Here is a 19,329-nt window from a genome sequence, read left to right on the forward strand (position 1 = left end):
GAGATTCTTAATTTTTATGCAATAATTTTTTTTGTCAAAGAACTTAAATTATTTCAAAAACAAAGCAAAATCTACCAATACCAATTTAGGTTAAAATCATCAGAGTTAAAAGCTGCATATAATAATGCAGGTTTGTGTTGTAGCAAATTTCGGAAACACTCTATATACTTGAAAATAATTTTAGGTGAGTTATGGAGTTAGTACGTATGATTTTCTTAAAAAAATATTTTTCTAATATTTAAATGGACTTTTTCATACACCCTGTAGCAGTTGTATAAATGTAATCGAATTTGGTTGGAACGGGTTTGCTTTGCTTCAAAGTTTCCAATTACAATAAAATTCTTCAAAAGTGTGTGTTGGAAAATGATTTATGTAGTCGTCCTGTCACCACTCTTTTCTTTCTCCAGATGCAATGCAATATCGGCAATAATTCCTGCTAATGTCCTTCATAACTCCGTTCGCAAACACAAGTTATGTTCTTGTAGTAACACTTTGTGTGTGGTGGCGGTTACATGGTGGCGCTCATGTATTGCTTACTGATTTACATATCGTGGTGTCTTTTACCGAAGACAATTATTCAAAAAAATGCAATCAGTTAACGGATATTTCAATCAGTTTTATTGTATTTATTATTGTTTGGTTGCAATTTTTCTGGAAAGCTTTTAGTCGGAAGACTGTTATCTTTTTTGAAAATGATAGTAAACTTCATAGAGTTTTTGGAGTCATTATACAGGGTGAGTCATTAATATGGGCGTGCTCGTCTGCTCCTACATTATCAAAGGTATTGAAAAAAATCAAATGGCACGTACATCAAGTGTACGTTCTAAAATTATTTTGCTCTATACAGGGTGTTTAATTTTTAAAGTGCAGTCTTTAACATAGTTTATTTAACTAGCATCCTCTGTATATTTGTACAAATTTAAATGTGTACTTTTTAGAGTTTATAAATCAGTTTAGTTTTTGCAATTTACTTTAACCGTTCAGAAGATATTTAATTTTTTCTTAAATATTTTTTCTAGTAGTGACGTGTTTTTTTATATCTCGATGAGATTTGTATGCAATTTACATGAAAAAAACATTTTCACAACAAAAGCAAAACGTCACGTACAAAAAACGCCAGTCTGATGTTGCTAGGTCAGAATTCATTGTTTTACATGGCACACTACGTTGGTATCCCAGAGATTTTATGTGCAGAAAAACCGAGTTATCTCCGAAACTACCAACTTTTGGAAAAAAATTAAGAGTTAAAAAAGATGTAAAATGAAATGCTAAATAATATTCAGTAATAAAATACAGAGAGTGCTATTTGAAAAAATCAAGTTATGCTCCTTCAAAGTTTACCAAAATGAATGTGTAACAGCATGGTAATGCTACAATGCAAAAGAACAGTTTTGTTACCGAAAGATACCCCCGACAGTTTTTTACACACAGACAAAATCCCAACTCAGTATCTCAAAAACCAAGCGCACTGTGATTTTTTAATTATGTGTCTGCAGACGCACAAAATTGTAGAAAAAATTAAATAACTTCAGAATGGTTAAAGCAAATTGCAAAAACTAAACTGATTTATAAAGCCTAAAAAGTGCACATTTAAATTTGTACAAATATACAGATGGTGCCATTAAAAAAAACTAAGTTATAGACTGCACTGTAAAAATGAAACACTCTGTATAAGCAAAAATAATTTTAAAACGTGTACTTTGACTTCCCATTTGCATTGCCTTTTGATTTATTTCGATATCTTTGACAGTGAAACTGCAATCGAGCACGCCCATATCATTGATCACCCTGTATAGAAAATCGAAAAAAATTAAATCTCCAAAAATTAAACTTTTTACACTTTCAAAATCTCAAACAACTTGTAAAAGCTCAGAAATGTCCATAAAACTTAAAAAAAGCAAATGGGGCGAAAATTTTCGTGAAAATCGAAAACTGTCTGAAATAAGTTTGTGTGTCGTGTTAGTAACTTATCAATTCAATAAATCAGCGTGGTTTTGGGTTTTGAAAGCAATTGTTTATTGGTCTGTGGCGTCTATGCGGGAGCCGCCGAGGTGCAGCCCCCACTGGGGCCCCCCTCGGGCTTCGCTCGTTCCAGGGGGCCCTCTCATCCACTTCCAGGTCCTTATTTTTAATCGTGGATATTAATTAATACACTCGCCATCAAGCACAATACGCAGAATCGCATCGAACATTATCGTAAATAAAACTGGAACGGCTCGTATCTTCGGATTAAGATATTACCATTGAAATTTGTTTCTGTGGTGTTTTTTTTTGTCGGAATTGGTACAAAGTGGAGATAAAAATAGAACAAGCCCACGGTAATGGACGTGAGAGTGCACAAGTGTGTCAATGGATGACAAGGCGGCAAAGAGAAAATAATAGAGGACAGGACAGACACTTATTAACATTGAGATGATCCAGGATTAGGGAAAGGAGAAGAAACATTTTGGCAGTTGTTTGCACAAAAAGAAAGTTTGGACGTGTTTCAAGGGCGTAATTATTTGTGTGTTTTAAATTAATGTCTTTAACTCTTCAGTTTATTTGAAATTAAATTTTTTTTACAAGCCAATTTAAAAGAAAACATCAAATTCTCAAAGTTGATGCAAAAAATTAACGAAAACTGTGTTAAATATTTCAACTAAGTATACTTATATTGCCTCATATTTGTGAAAATGTTGAAAAAACATAAAAGTGTAAAAAAGAATCAAATTTTTTTCAAAAATTTTTAACTATTTAAGAGTTTGTGAATTTTAACAGTGTCCCTGTACAAAACTTTCTCTTAATATATATGCTTGAAATTACGAAAATGTGTCAAGAACAAAGTTGTAAAGACTTAAATGTTCTGCAAAAAAGTCTGTAAAATAAAAATTTTTTTTTGTTTTCAATATTTCAACTTTTTTTTTTTTTAGTTTACTTTTAGTTTTCTTTTTCTCATCGTATCGCTATTTAGAATTGAAATCAGTGTTTTTCCCATTTTAATTTAATCAATCTTTTTTGTTCTTTTTTTTTTTTTTCTTTCTTTCTTTTTTTCGTGATTTTTTTAATTTACTTTGTCATAAATTTTTCTTAAAAATTTTCTTTTCTTATCCATAGGTTTCTGCTCTTGTATCTTCAACTCTTAATTTGTCTTAATTTCATTTTTAATTTAATTTTTCGCCCTTTTTTTTCTTCGTGTTCTTCATTTTCTTTTTATTTCTAGGTGGTTTCATACTTATTTTTATAATATTTCTTCTATTTTATAGGTTCAAACTCACTTTCTTTTTTTTCTCTTCTTTATTTTGTTATAGGCAGTTTAATTCAAACAATTTTTTATTTTTTATTTTTCTATTAAAATTTATAACCGTTAATAAGTACTTTTTCTCTACGAATTTAAATCAAATTTCATTTTTTTTCAATCATCTTTGATGTTTTTCCAATTTTTTTTTCTTTTTTTTAAATGGTTTAAATTTAATTTCTTCTTTTTTAGTTCTTAAGGTTTTCTTCATTTTTTTCTCTTAAATTTTATTAACTAAATAAGTATAGTATTAATAAGTGAGATATCTATTTTTTTATTTTCTACGTAGGTACTCTAACCAAAGCTCTAACCTCTAAAAGTATTAAATCAACTTTCTTCATTCTTCAAATTGGCATTTTCTTCTTTTGTAAGATCATGCCTCTTTTACGTAAAAAATTGATTCAATTTTTTATTGTTTGAGAATTTTTTCGTCATTTAATACTTTCCAACCCAGTTTGGTTTCTTCATTTTGCTTCTTCTTCTTTTTCTTCTTTTTGCTCTTTATTTTTTATAGTCATATTATCACAACTTTTTATTTTTTTGTCTCATACTAAATCGTAATACATAACAGGTATTTCTTGTACGATAATGTTTTTTAATTATTTTTTTGTTTTTTCAATTCTGAAATTTCTTCACTACCTACGATGTTTTAGTTTATACTTTATATATGTATGAATCTTTACTGTTGCTTTTTTTTTGTTTAATTTCATTTATTAGAATGTTTTTTTCATTTTCAACAATATCTTCAAATATTCTTTTTTTTTTTAATTTGCAAGTGTCTTCAATATTCATACGACTTAACTTTTAATATATCTTCCAAACAATCTTTAAATTTGACTTCGCCGCTTTCTTTATCTCCAAGCTCATTCACTTTTTTTTCGTTTTCTTCATACTTCTTCATAAGTAGTTCTTATTCTTTGTTATGTTTGAACTCAATTTTCTTTTTTTTATAATTTACCAATTTCTTTGAAACCATTTATATATCTCCAGAATTTTGTAACTGTTTTTTCATTAATTTTATAATAATATTTATTAATATTTTTTTAATTATTTTTTTTTCTTTTTAGAGAGGTTCAAAATTAATTTCTCTATTTTTAATCCTAGAATTTCTTCATTGTTTTCTTCATTTTTTTTTAAATTTTCTTCATTCTCTATACTCTAATGTTCAAAAGTATTAAGCCAACGTTCTTTATCTTTAGTTTAACTTTTTTTCTTTTTAAAACATTTTTTTTACATTTACTTATTCTTTCTAACCCAGCTTGCTTTCTTCATTTGTTTCTTTTTTGTGTTCTTACGTAGTATTTTTTATTTTTTCTCTAGTTTTATTTCTTCTCTTTCTTCCTTCTTAATTGGTATTTCTTTATTTAGTTTGACTGTTTCGAATCTTACTTTTGACTTCTAGCCCTTGTGTCAATTTAACTCACTCATTACGTTCGTTGAAACTTTTTTCATTGCTGTTTTTTTATTTGAAAATTCGAACATGTGCATTAACTGCCCCCATTATCCAATTACCTTTAATCGGCCACAAAACGACCGGATCTGAGTCCACGTGAAACGTTGTGGTTTCGGCCATTTTTTCGCCGAAATTTTCCAACAAAAGCCGAAAAAAATCAAAAATGCCCATAAATAATTCACCCTCAGTTCACATCTCTACCCTTCCGCCCTTAAAAGCCGTCATTTCCGCCGCCCCCTTCAATAAATAATCCCTTGTCAATAATTCGACAGTGATGTAAAGAGGCGGTGCGTGCAATCACCAATCGACACAGGAGGCGGGTCTGTGAACAATCGGCGCGTCGCTTAGTTACCGCCCACACTGCAATTGCACTTGCTATTAGCGGCGTCCAATGAAATTGCGCGATTTCGTCGCCCTTGATTTACGATTGTTTGAAAAGGGGGAAGGGAGGGGGGACATGGCTACTGGATGTGTGTGTGTACAAAGCGATTGAGAGGTTTGATAAGGAATGACAAGGGACGATGTGAATATTTTTATTTGTTATCAGAGGGAGATAAGGGGGAAATAATTGTAATTGGTGGGAAGTGAAAGGTGAAGTAATTAAGTGAATTTGAAATGACAAAGTAATGAGATTGAGAAAAGGGAGCAACGGAATTAAATCAAACTAAGTTAATTAGGTTTACGATTATTTCAATCATTGTGATGCACAAAAACTTTAATTTTTTTCGGAGATAATAGTCCAAATTTTATGAAATTTGGGTAAAGTGTTTAGGGCATTTTGAGCTACTTGTGGCCTAAATTTCAATAATTTTGTTTAAAAACTGATCAAAATAAAATTGTTTGTGTTTTATTTTTCCAAGTGTTTTTACCTATTTGTCGCCGTTGCTAATTTTGTTTGTAACTCACGTAAATTTTATACGAGGTGAATAAAATTTCACAAGGATAATGGGAATACCTTGGACCGTCTGTGGACCAATTTTCATTATAATCGGTCTTGTGGTTTAGTTTGAAATAATTTTTGAATTCACGTTTGTTGTTTTTTTAACGAATTTGGAGAAGTCGAACATTTTGTTTAATTTCTTGGACAAATATAATAACCGATTTGATTGAAATTTTGGAAGACGATGTGGGATTTTTAGGGCCATTTGTGTCCCAAATTTGAATTATTTTACTTGTATCTAGACTATTCCAGAAAAATATTTTTTCGACTATTATTTATTAGGTACTTTTATCACTTTGTAGTTTGATTTCTAACACACATAGTTATTGTTCGATTTAATTCATATTTTGTACAAACATTTAAAATACTTTGGGCCCTTTGTGTGTTGAATTTTATTAGCATCGGCCAAGTAGTTTTGTTTGAAATAATTTTTGAAATCACACTCATTGCTGTTTGAATTTGGAGTCTTCGAACATTTTGGTTTATTTCTCGGACAAATATTGTCCAGTTTACTTGAAATTTTGGTCACAGATTTGGAACCTTTTGGGTCATTTGTCTACCAACTTTCAATAGTTTTCGTTAGAAACTAACTCAAACAAATTTTTTCGAATATTTTTACTAAGGTGTTGATGTCTACATGTAGCCGTCGGGCATTTTAATTTTTAACACAAGTCAATACCTTTCGATTTAAATCAAGTTTTGTAGAAATATTTAGGATACTTTAGGCTCTTTTTGTACAAAATTTCATTAAAATTGGTTAGGTAGTTATGCCTGAAATAATTTTTAAAGTTAACTCTGTTGAATTTTTTTCTGAATTTGTTGCCCCATTTGTTTTATTCAATTTCTTGGATAATTATTGTCGAATTTTTACAAAATTGGTTAAATGATTTAGAGCATTGCAAATTATTTTTGCACTAAATAATAATAATTTTATTTGCTAATTAACTCAAAAAAAATTACAATAATTTTTAGAGGAGTTTTTATCAATATTTGTCGCCATCGCCAATTTTGTTCCTAACTTACGTAAATGTTTTCCGATTTTAATCAAATTTAGCACAAATATTGTGAATATTTTGGGCCGGTTTTGTAGCAAATTTGATTAAAATCGGTTTAGTGGTTGTGTCTAAAATAATTTTTAAAGTTAACTTTGTAGGTTTTTTTCTGAATTTTTGCTTCTTCTGTTTTATTCAATTTCTCGGAAAATTATCACCCAATTTTTACAAAATTTGTTTAAATAATGTAAAGAGTTTTAATTGTTTTGTGCAATAAATTTCAATAATTTTGTTCATAAACTAAAAGAAAAAATTTTGACAACAATTTTTTCTTGTGCTGTTGGCTAGGTATTTGTAGCTATCGGCCATTTTGTTTCTAACTCATGTAAATATTTTTCGATTTAAATCAAATTTTATGTAAGTAATGTAGACACTCTGGGCCACTTTTCTGCCAAATTTTATTAAAATTGGTTTAGTGGTTACTCTTGAAATAATTTAAAAACTCAAACTTATTAATTTTTTTTCAAATTTCTAGCGTCCTTTCTTTTATTAAATTTTCCGGATAATTATTGTCCAATTTTTTCGAAATTCAGTTACATTATTTAAAATCTTTTGAGCCTTTTATATACCAAATTTCAATATTTTTGTTTGTCAATTATTTCAAAAACAATTGCAACTATTGTTTCCTAGATTATTTCCGTCGGTTTTTTTTTTCTAACTCACGTATTTTTTTTTCGATTTTATTTAAATTTTTCACAACTATTGTAGATACACTGGGCCATATGTGTGCCAAGTTTTATGAAAATCAGTCAAATGGTTTTGCTTGAAATAATTCTTGAACACAATTTTGTTGTTTTTCTTAACGAATTTGAAGCCCTAAGCTATTTTGGTCTATTTCTTAGACAAATATTGCCCAACTTTATTGCAATTTTGGATATTTGTTTAAGACACTTTGGACCACTAGTTCAGCAAATTTGAATAAAATCGTTTTAAAGCTAATCTTAGAAAAAATATTTCTCCATAGCTGTACTTTTTCTAATACGTATATGTTAGTTTTCCAATACTTTTTTTATTAATTCTGAATTTATTACAGTCACATTAATCAAACTTTGGACATTTATTGTTAACATATTGTTGTTTTAAAATTCATAATTAAATTTTACTAAAAAGTATTAAGTATTAAGACGTTACGAAACAATTTTCCAAACCGTTGGTTAAATCATGGATATTTCACAAAATTACAACATTCGACCATTTTATTTATAACTTAAGCAAACAATACAAAATTTTAATGAAAAAAATTGGCGAGTTTTATTAAGCTTTGGGACTTTAGGACGCTAAATTTCAATTACTTTGCTCGCACGGTATTGTCAGAAATAATTTTTTAATTTGTGTGCCAATTTATTTATTTGTTTTACTTATTTGCGCAATAACTCAGACAAATATTAACCGATTCTAACCGAACTTGGTAAGCGGTTAACCAAGACTTTAGCCCATAAACGTACAAATTTTTGTTAAAATCAGATTAGTGTAACTTGAGAAAAAAATTATATTGCCAGGTCATTTATTTAGTGGTCTTGCGGGTTTTTCGTTCGGGAATTAATTAATAACTCGGGCAAATATCGTCCGATTGGTTTCAAATTTTGCACACAAGTGGTCTATAGTATGGTACAATTGTGTACCAAATTTGCTAAAAATTGCTTCAAAAACAATTTTTTTTAAAATTATTTTTCCAGGCTAAATGTCTATTTTTATATTCATCGTCTCGGGTTACATGCGTGCACATTTTTCTGACCTAGTCCCTCGATTAGCAAGCATTTGATATTAAAACACGCTACAATTTTTTATTTCCTCCACAAAACACAATATTTCATTCCATGTGTGATAATGATAACAGAATATTAAAATTGAAAAATCATGCGAAAAATTTCCAATTTTCGGCCCACTTATCTCTCGATCATAAATTGCATATTAATACATTTATATGCATACGAGGAGTTGTTTTACATTTTGCGATAACATCGCGACCAAACTTCCTTTTTGGGATAATTGCGCGCTTGTTACAAGGTGACATTAAGGCTTATGTTGAATTATTTTTAACGAATTTTTTATCGATGCTGCCGTTTGAGGAAATTTAACGATTCGAAGACATGAAACGAAGCCACCTTGACGATTGTTATTATCGAATTAGGCCGTGGACAGGACTTAATTAACAACAGGGAAGGACTTGTAACGATTTTTTACGATTGATGAGGGGAGATAAGGGAAGACTTGAGATTGGGAAAGAAAAACTAGACGAATATTTTAATTAGTTTCAATTACAATTATTTGAATTATTAACAGTTTCTGATAAATACATTATTTTTAATTACAATTATAACACTATGATTGAACATAGGTACACTCTGTTATTTTTAAAATGTCATGTCGTGTCATTTTCAAAATAGTCGGGTGTACATATTAGGTATAGTCTACTGAAATTGTAGTTCGATTTTACTGTAGTTTTAATCAATTTTCAGTTTTTGAAATTAGTAATTATCATATTTTTTTATTTCTTTTCCAAATTGTTTCGTTTTTATGATTAATTTTTGTTTTGTTGTTTTTATTAACAAATATTTGAGAAGAATCGAAGTATTTTTAACTTTTAGAGAGAAATAAAGCAAAATAAAAAAGTTTTTGAAAAATCGAATGTATGTGTTATCTACTGCAATTTTGGACGCACATTATTTGTAGGTCTTTATAGTACAAAACTATTTAATTTATTTGTGAATAAGAATAAAAAAAGAAAATAAACAAACATTTCACAGCTATTTCTAATAGATTTTATTTCTGTTACCACTTTTTCTTTTTCTTTTTTATTATATTTAAATATATAACGAATAAAAAAGGCATCTAATTGTTTTATTTTTGTTTTGTTAACTTCTTCTCTAAATCTTTTAATGTATGTTTAATTTTTTTCTTATTTACTATCTACAATTTTTTGTTTTTTGTTTTTCCTTTTCTTCTGTTTTATTGTTTTCTATATTTTTCTTTACTAAAATACTTACTGTATATTTTGGTTTCTTTTTTTTCTTTTTTTTTCACATGTTTTTTAGTTGAGTATTAATTTTTTCAGTTGTATTTTTCCAGTTTCTTAATTTTTTGATTTTAACAAAACAAAATCGTTTGTACAATTTTTTATCTTCCTGCATCAAACTTTGCAAAAATTATGTTTAAAATTACATCAGTTTACAATTTTATAAACAATTTCAGACAAAGAGTGCTATTTTTTTTTCGAAAAACTGGTGTAAATGTTCATTTATTTTTATAATTTTTTTTGTAGATTTAATTACTTATTTTATTTGCTATTTTTGATTTTTTAAATTTGATTTTTTTATACTTTGTCTTCTATAGATATTTTCTTTTATCAAAATATTATTTTTTTTGTGTTTTTTTTGTATTTTATACTTTTACGTCTTTTATCGCTTTCTTACATGATTTTTTTTTGTTTTTTTAGTACCTCTTTAGTTTGATTCTATATTGTGATATTTAGAGTAATTTTTTAAATGTTTTATTTTCTGATTTTTTTTAAGTTATTCTTTTTACATTTTTATGTTTTATTTTCTTTTTATACAATGTGCATACTCGTATTTACACGTTTTCCACAACTTTCTCATGTGTTTTTTAGTTTTATTTTGCATTTTATTTTTTTACATTTTAATTTAATTAATTTCTTCTTATCTATTTTTTTTGAATATATTTCTTTTGTTTTTATCAATTAGTACGCACAAGTATTTTTAATTAATTTTTACTTTTTAACGAAGGAAATTGATTGTGCCTATTTTTTTTTCTGTATTTTTTTACTAGGTATAATTTCTTAACCAAAATATTTAATTTTTTGTTTTTTTATCTTGTGTTTCCCACAGATTTCTTATGTGTTGGTTGTTTTTTTAGTTTTAATTTACATTTTAACTTTTGTGGAACATTTTGAGCTACTTTTCAAAGGTTTAATTTCTAATTTTTTTTATCTTGTATCTTTTGAATTATTTTTTTTTGTTTTTTACTTTGTAACTAAAATAAATTTTTTGTATGCACTATTGCATTTTTTGCAATATTTTTTCACTATATTTTCGTCACCAAAAGATTACATTTTTTTTGTTTTTTTCTCTCATGGTTTTTGCTTATTGAGTAGTATTTTTGTCACATTTTGAGATATTTTTAGGGTTTTTTTAAAGAATTATATTAATTATCTATTTTAATTACCAATTTGTTTACTTTTATTCATAATTTTTCTTTTTTCTATATATTTTTTACTATATATTCTTTTCACCAAACTATTTTACGATTTTTTTGTATGCCATGTTTTTTCCTGGTTGATTTTTTCCAGTTTTTTTTTAAATTTTACCATTTCTGGTTCATTTTTGAGCCAAATTTCAATGTTTTTTCGTATAAATTTCTGTTTTTTCCACCGTTTTTCACCCGAATCTACCTTTTTCTCCCCACCCCCTTCGCCACCCCCACCCGTCGGCCATGATGTGACGTCACAGCGCCCCATCAACTGGGCGGTCCCGTCCGCATCGCCTCTGCCGTCTAGGTAGTCTCCTCGTGGTGCATGTTCAGTTCGGGTCCTCGCGAGTGCCAGCTCTTCTCCAGATCGCCCCCAAGTGCCACCACCACCACGGAATTCACCGTCTCCACCGCCACCGTGCAAGGCCAATGTGTGACGACGCTCCCGACGCCTGGAAGCGCGTTCGGAGGTGAGGCGGCGCTTGGCGGCGGCGGCGGCGGCGGCACCACCACCACCACCGTCATGAACCAGCTGGGGACGGTGTACGCCACCAAGAGGCGCCGACGGAACGGCAAAAGGTGAGAGTGCAAAGTGGGGTGGGTTCAAAGTGAGTGTTTTATTTGAGACCAAATGTAAGTAAAATTTTCAAAAAAAAAAACGTTGGGGAAAGTGGAATTGTTATTTTTTGATTTCTTCAAAAAAAAGGATCAAGTATTCAAAAGTTTTACTATTGTAAGTAAAATCTGTTCAGAATTGTGGTGAATCGTTGATATAGCTTCATTTCGCTACTCTCTACTTTTTTAGTTTATTTTTCTCTTTTGTGTTATTCTCTTTACAAATCCTATATAACTGTTATTTTTTTCATTTTTCGCATTGTCTCTGTCTAAGACTATGCGTTTTTAAGTAAAATTCGTTACAAAAAGTTGATTTGCTCTTCTAAATTTGATTAAAAACTGTCAAAAGCATCTATAACAAAATTTTGATTTTTTTTCTTCTTGTATAAAATCTATTTCGTTATTTTTTGTTATAAATAAGTGATAACAAGTGAAGTAGACCGTTAATATATCATATCTACATATTTCATTACTCTACTTTTCAAGTTTATTTTTTCTTTTTTTGTTATTGTTTTTACAAATTCTATATTCTATTTTTATTTATAACAAAATTCTGCTTATTTTATTATAAATTTATTTCGCTTTTTTTCTTCAAAAAACAAGTTATAACATACATAAAATCTGTTACAAATTGATAATAAGCTAAGTAACTTTTTGAAAGAAAAAAATTCGAACGGGGGAAAGTGTATTTATTTTTGGATATTTTGTAAATTAATAATCATATGTCATTATTATGCACGATAAATTACTATCATTGTAATTGGTCACAAATCATTACAATTTTACAAAGCTCTAACAGTTCATTTATTATTTATTATCTTATTATACTTTATCTACTTCAATTATTGTTATTTCTATTTTGATTTTTTTGTTTCGCAAATAAAGTCACAATCAAATATTCAAAAATTTTAGGATTACGAGTAGAATCTGTTCCAAACTATTGATGTGAGTCTGTAATTTTTTTAGTTTTTAATATTCTTTTTTTATAATTTCTCTACAAATTTTGTATTATTGTTAATTTTTTGTTTATTTTACATTATTTCTGTCTAAAATTACGTTTTTAAGAATTTTTAAGTAAAATCTTTTGTGAATAGTTATGAAAACGTATTTACTAAATACCAGCAATTTGGAACAAACAATACAAAAGATTTTTTTGATATTTTTTGTTTTCCTTTGTTCAAAACCTGTTTCGCTATTTTTAGTTAAAGGACAATCAAATGAAATAAAAATAAAACAAGAAAACAAGTTATAACAGATGTAAAATCTGTTACAAATTGCTGTGAAGCGTCAATATATCATTTTTATTGCATTCTGTTTTTTAGTTTTTTTTCATACTTTTGTTACAACGCGTAAACTATCTCTTAACTATTTTATAAGTACAGATAATATGTGTCCATAATTGGTGTGGTTTTTAAAGTTATATACAATTTTTAAATACACAGCAATTTAGAATAAACTATAAGTATACTTAAAAAAAATTCTGATTTTTCTCAAAAGTCGTGTTCATTTTTTTCTAATTTCATTGGAAGAACAATTAAACAAAATAAAAATAAAAGAAAAAATCGAGTGATGATAAATGTACTATCCGTCACAAATTGCTGTGAAGCGTCGGTATGTCATTTTTTGTTGCACTCAATTTTTTAACTTATTTTCTTTTTTTTTTTTTGTTAACTTCCTTCACACTATATAACATTTTTTTTAAACAAATATCATATGTGTCCAAAATATTTGTCATTATTTTATTATATCTGTTTTTTATATTTTTTTACAAATAAACTATTTTTGAAGTATAATTTGTGGTAACATGTATTTTTGCCCAAAAATTATGATTTTTGCTCAGAATGAAATAAAAGCAAAAAAAAAACAAAAATTGTAGAAATAAAGTCTGTTACAAATTGCATGAATATATCAGTTTTGAGCATTTTGAAACTGATATTACAGTTCTATAAAGTACTTCTTCGAGCGACGGCAAGCGATCTAACCTCAACTTTTCGCTGTCACAAACCACTATATATTTTTTTCTTACTAATCATTTGACATTTCATTTTTCCTCGTCAATTGGAATAATTTAAATGTAAAACCCCTCTAATGAAATTTGTAATTCAAAACAGTTTTATTAAAAATGAAACGGTATATCGTATTATTTATTAAAAAAAAGTAAAAAACTGAAATCCGTCACGTCATATGTTGGCCGAATTTTGCAAAATCAAGTCTCAAGGCCGTTTATTGTTTATAATGGTGTCCACACACGCCTAAGCAGCTACGTCACAACACGTAAACGTAAATAGATATAGCTCTTTACCTACAGGTAGTATCACGCATCACGCAATTTCTTATTTCGAGATCTAGTCAATTAACCGACTTAATATAAGTATATTACAAAATTCGGTTGGACAGCCTGACACATACACACTTTTTCACCAACACTAATAACCCTCATAATACTTAGGACTTTTTTGCGTAATTATAGGTAATTTGCGCGATCTAGATTTTTTCCTTTTGAAAAATTTTCAAAAAATTCGACTATTGACGAACGAAATTACACGCTTGTTTTGCTGTTTCCTCACTCATTATTTTCTACATATTATTACGAGTAATTAGAGGCAAATTGCAGTGCTGGCGACCTGTTGTTAGCGTTCGCCGGACGGGAGCAACAAATGTGCCCCACCCGGTATGGTGCGAAATTTTTGAAACACCCTGTACAACTTAATCGTGACTCGCCCTGTGGGTGGATCAATTTGTGACTCACCCTGTATCATTTTTATGGTGGGTGGTGTAATTATTGACTAACTCTGTAGAATTTTTTTGAAAGTGGAATAATTTTTGATTCACCCGGTATGATTTTTTGAGTGTTTTTGATCAATTTTTTGTTACTTTTTATTATTCTTATTGGGGAAAAAGCCGTTGAAAGTTGAATAAAAAAGGGAGGTAAATAATTTAAATTTATCAAATCGGTCGTTTCGCATGTTTGGTTCAATTTCCATAAGCAAGTGTCATAAAAATATTTTATTTTTGTGGAATGACTGTTATATATCAAGCTACCCTCGACGAATAATTCCCCTCTCATGGGCGCAGCAACTCTTATCTGATAAGAATTTTTTAGGGCTAATTATGAATATGGAGAGAGCGAACGAAATAATAATGTAACGTGTTTTTTTTTTTTCGGGAAAAATTCGCATTTTAAACGAGCTGTTCGGAGCCGATTCTAATGATACAGTAGCGAGATTATTGTCTGCAATCGATGGAATGTTAAATGGCGCTAACCGTGAGAATGCGCAGAGAAGCGATCGAATTTTTTGCACTGGGGGCGGTTTTTCGGCGTTTGAGACGCTGGGGTGGGGACGGTTGGGGTGGTTTTTGCTGATTTGGGGTCGCAATGGATTTGTGCATCGAACGGTGTATTTTTTTCAAAAATTTGTTGGAAAACTTTGAAGATATTTGAGTTGTTGTCTGATCGATTGTTTTCATCTCTAATTTTTCTTGAATTCGATTATTTTTGGCTATATTTTTGGTACGTGGCTTTGGATCTAAATAATTTTTGCAGATTTGGATTCCCCGGTTTATTTTACATTGGGTCACTACTTTTTGGTGAATTTTGGACAATTGTGTCAAAATAATTGCCAAAAAAATGAAGAAATTATGGATTTTTTATATCATCTAAACATTTGCTCATATTTTTGGAATGTGTATTGGGACTTGCTTAATTTTTGCAGATTTGGATTCTGCGGGTCATTTTACATTGGGATTACTAGTTCTTGTTTGATTTTAAAGAATTGTTGAAAAATATTATTCAAAAAATTGAAAATTTTTAAAATTTTATCACAAATACACTGTGCTATATTTTTGAAACGATTATTTGAACCAAAATAATTCTTGTATATTTAAATTTTGCGGTTCATTTTCGTTGGAGAAGACTAACTTTTCCAAAATTATCTCAGAAACTTTGAAAAAAAAATTGTGAAGATAATAATCGTAGTCTTGACGTTTATTCTAACGACTATATTATTTATTTTAAAACGATTGTCACACTGATCATTGACTCATTCTTATGTAAAATTGTTCAAGAATCTCGAGTATTTTGTTTTTTTTTGCGTTACAGTTATTTGTTTTGTCAAATCTCAGAATTATCATAAAACAGATTGTAGTCAATTTTTAAACATCGCTTCTGTCTTACCGATTTTTTTAAATTTTGACACACGACTACTGTCTATACTTAGCATTTTCTTATGTAAAATTGTTCAGGAAATCCAAATCTGTCATTTTTTTCTCAATAAAATTATTCGTTTCCGAGTTACAGACTGTTAAACCAAAGCTTGTAAAAAAAAGATTTTATTTTAATTTAACGTTTTTTCAATTTTTTTTACAACATTATCAATATCTTAAACCACTAATATTAAACACATTTTTACATAAAATTGTTCAAAGAATCCAAATCTGACATTATTTTCTTACTGAAATCATTTGTTTTTAAGTTATAGGCTGTCAAACCTTAGCTTGTCCAAAAACAGATTTTTACAGATTGGACGTTACTTATTACAATTTTTTTTTATGATTTCGATACTTTAATTCACCTATAATTGATACATTCTTATGCAAAATTGTCAGAAAAATCTAAGTTTGTCATTTGTTTTTGACTAAAATCACTTAATTTTGAGTTATAAGTTGTCAAATCTCAGGTTGTGTTAAAGCAGATTCTATGGAATTTTGATCGTTTCTTCAAATAGTTTACATTAATATTTCGTTACTTCAAACTACCAAAAATTGACATGTTCTTATGTAAAATTGTCTAAGAAATCTAAATCTGTTATTAGTTTTCTAATAAAATTGCCTATATTTGAATTATAGACTGTCAAATCACAGTTTGTCAAAAAAAGATTTTATCAAATTTTGAACAACACGTCACATAACAATTTTTTGTAGCGACTTCTGTGATTAAAATAAGTGATAGTTGACATTTTCTTGTGTAAAATTGTTCAAGGAATCTGAATTTGTCAATTTTTTCTCACAAAAATCACTCATTTTTGAGTTATAAGCTTCAAATCTCAACTTGTTAAAAAGCTAATTTTATCCAATTTTTGACGTTTCTTTAAGAAATTTTTTTATGATTTCGACACTTAGCACGAACGATAAGTGACACATTCTTACGTAAAATTGTCCAAGAAATCCGAAACTGTTATTAGTTTTCTAATAGAATTACCTATGTTTAAATTGTAGGCTGTTAAATCACAGCTTGCTAAAAACAAATTTTATTAAATTTTGGACATCACTTCATATAACAATTTTTTGTAGCAATTTCTATACGTGAAGTAAGTGATAGTTGACATTTTCTTATGTAAAATTGTACAGGGAATCCAAATCTGTCATTATTTTCTCGCTAAAATTACTCATTTTTGAGTTATAGGCTTTAAATCTCAACTTGTTAAAGAGCTAATTTTATCCAATTTTTGACGTTCTGTCAAGCAATTTTTTTTATGATTTCGACACTTAGGACAAACGATAAGTGACACATTCTTACGTAGAATTGTCCAAAGAATCCGAATCTGTTATTAGTTTTCTAATAAAATTATCTTTGTTTGAATTATAGGCTGTCAAATCACTACTTGCCAAAAAAAAAATTTATAAAATTTTCGACACCACGTCATATAACAATTTTTTTTAGCAATTTCTATACGTGAAATAAGTGACGGTTAACATTTTCTTATGTAAAATTGTCCAAGAAATCCAAATTTGTATTTTTTTTTACGCTAAAATCACTCATTTTTGAGTTATAGGCTTTAAATCTCAACATTCTTAAAGATCTGATTTTATCCAATTTTTGACGTTTCTTAAAGCAATTTTTTTATTGATTTCGAACGAAAAGTCACACATTCTTACGTAAAATTGTCCAAAGAATTCGAATCTATCTCGCTTTTTACGCTACACTCACAGATTTTTGAGTTACTAAATCTCAAATTTGTTATTTCAACTACAAATTTGCTATAATCCAGCTGAAGCTTGTAGGGTTGGTATCAAAGCCAATGACCCAACAAAATATGAGAGAGCAACAAAACAAGGCGGGAATGTATAAAAATAAATAAATTTTTTTCTTAGTTATTTATCTACAATCCTTGAATTCGCTCCCGGATTTGGCGAGGGAGTGATCAATCGGGACACACCCCCGCAACAGCGCCAACCGGCGACGCATCGAACTAACAATTCCATGATTCATGCGTCGTTTCTAATTTTATTACCCTTGATATAGCCCCCATTAAACCAACTCACACAATCAAAGAACGAATTTTATTATCCAACCATAAACAATCAGCCAACAATTAGCGTCCCAGCGTCTGGGAAATGGTACTCGGGCACCTCCAGGTTCGTGGGCGCCGGCCCTTTCCGGATCCGCCCGGAGGAGTCGTAATGGGACCCATGACATGGGCAGTAATACCCTCCCCAGTCGCCCGCGTTGGCGATGGGCACGCACCCCAGATGGGTGCACACCCCGATGACCACCAGCCACGCCGGGTCCTTGACCCGCTCGGAGTCGTGCTCCGGGTGCCGGAGCGTCGCGACGTCGACGCTCCGCTCCGTCTGGATCTCCTCCGGAGTGCGGTGTTTGATGAACAGGGGTTTGCCGCGCCACTTGAACGTGGCGTTCTTGCCCTCGGGGATGTCCTCCAGCTTGATCTCGATCTTGGCGAGGGCGAGCACGTCGGCGGAGGCCGCCATGAACTCCACGTAGCGGATGACTTCCGCTTTGGCGCCGTAGAGGGCGACGGTCACGGCGGTGCCGGAGACCATGTAGGGCACCAGGTGGCGCGACGGGGCGCTGGAAGAGGAGGACGAGCAGGGGTTGGGGTTGCGCCGGTAGGGGGTGAAGTCGGGCACCTGGATGTCGGTGTGGGCGAAGCGGGAGATGATGCGACGGAGGAGTGACATTTTTTTGACAAGTTGGGGTTTGACAGGTTGTGGCTTGGAGACGAGGGGTTGGAGCGAGGTGGGAGTGGCAGATTTGGATTCCTTGGGTGATTTTACCTAAGGGTGGGTTAGCTTAGACAAAAGTATCACAGTCTTTAAAAATAATTGTTGAAACAGACGTCAAAATGAGAGAAAATTTAATTTTTGGAAAGCTAAGATTTGACAGCTTTAACTCAAAAACAAGTAAATTTATTAAGAAAAGAATGACAGATTTGGATTTCTTGGACAATTTTGGGTAAGAATATGTTAACTATCGATGGACAAAAGTATCACAGTCTTTAAAAATAATTGTTGAAACAGACGTCAAAATGAGAAAAAATTTACTTTTTGGAAAGCTAAGATTTGACAGCTTTAACTCAAAAACAAGTAAATTTATTAAGAAAAGAATGACAGATTTGGATTTCTTGGACAATTTTGGGTAAGAATATGTTAACTATCGATGGACAAAAGTATCACAGTCTTTAAAAATAATTGTTGAAACAGACGTCAAAATGAGAGAAAATTTAATTTTTGGAAAGCTAAGATTTGACAGCTTTAACTCAAAAACAAGTAAATTTATTAAGAAAAGAATGACAGATTTGGATTTCTTGGACAATTTTGGGTAAGAATATGTTAACTATCGATGAACAAAAGTATCACAGTCTTTAAAAATAATTGTTGAAACAGACGTCAAAATGAGAAAAAATTTAATTTTTGGAAAGCTAAGATTTGACAGCTTTAACTCAAAAACAAGTAAATTTATTAAGAAAAGAATGACAGATTTGGATTTCTTGGACAATTTTGGGTAAGAATATGTTAACTATCGATGAACAAAAGTATCACAGTCTTTAAA

At 30.0% G+C, this 19,329-nt stretch overlaps 2 protein-coding genes across 3 annotated transcripts in view; one reads left to right on the forward strand and one right to left on the reverse strand.

The window, feature by feature from the left end:
- The first annotated feature begins 11,100 nt into the window (after positions 1–11,100).
- Positions 11,101–19,329, forward strand: part of ss (spineless) — a 50,835-nt gene continuing 42,606 nt past the window's right edge. Inside the window, exon 1 of one of the 2 annotated variants that reach the window (XM_015984356.2) lies at positions 11,101–11,504. In XM_015984356.2, the coding sequence (XP_015839842.1) occupies positions 11,251–11,504 (254 nt within the window). In that variant the 5' untranslated portion in view covers positions 11,101–11,250. The remainder of the gene's footprint in view (positions 11,505–19,329) is intronic. The other variant, XM_008200531.3, reaches the window with a different exon arrangement.
- Positions 17,801–18,565, reverse strand: LOC656326 (cytochrome b-c1 complex subunit Rieske, mitochondrial). The gene has a single exon (XM_962865.4). It carries the CDS (start codon positions 18,456–18,458, stop codon positions 17,841–17,843), a length of 618 nt encoding a protein of 205 aa, XP_967958.1. The 5' UTR covers positions 18,459–18,565; the 3' UTR covers positions 17,801–17,840.

This window comes from Tribolium castaneum, chromosome 7, assembly GCF_031307605.1.
Source record: "Tribolium castaneum strain GA2 chromosome 7, icTriCast1.1, whole genome shotgun sequence".
NCBI classification, from domain to species: domain Eukaryota; kingdom Metazoa; phylum Arthropoda; class Insecta; order Coleoptera; family Tenebrionidae; genus Tribolium; species Tribolium castaneum.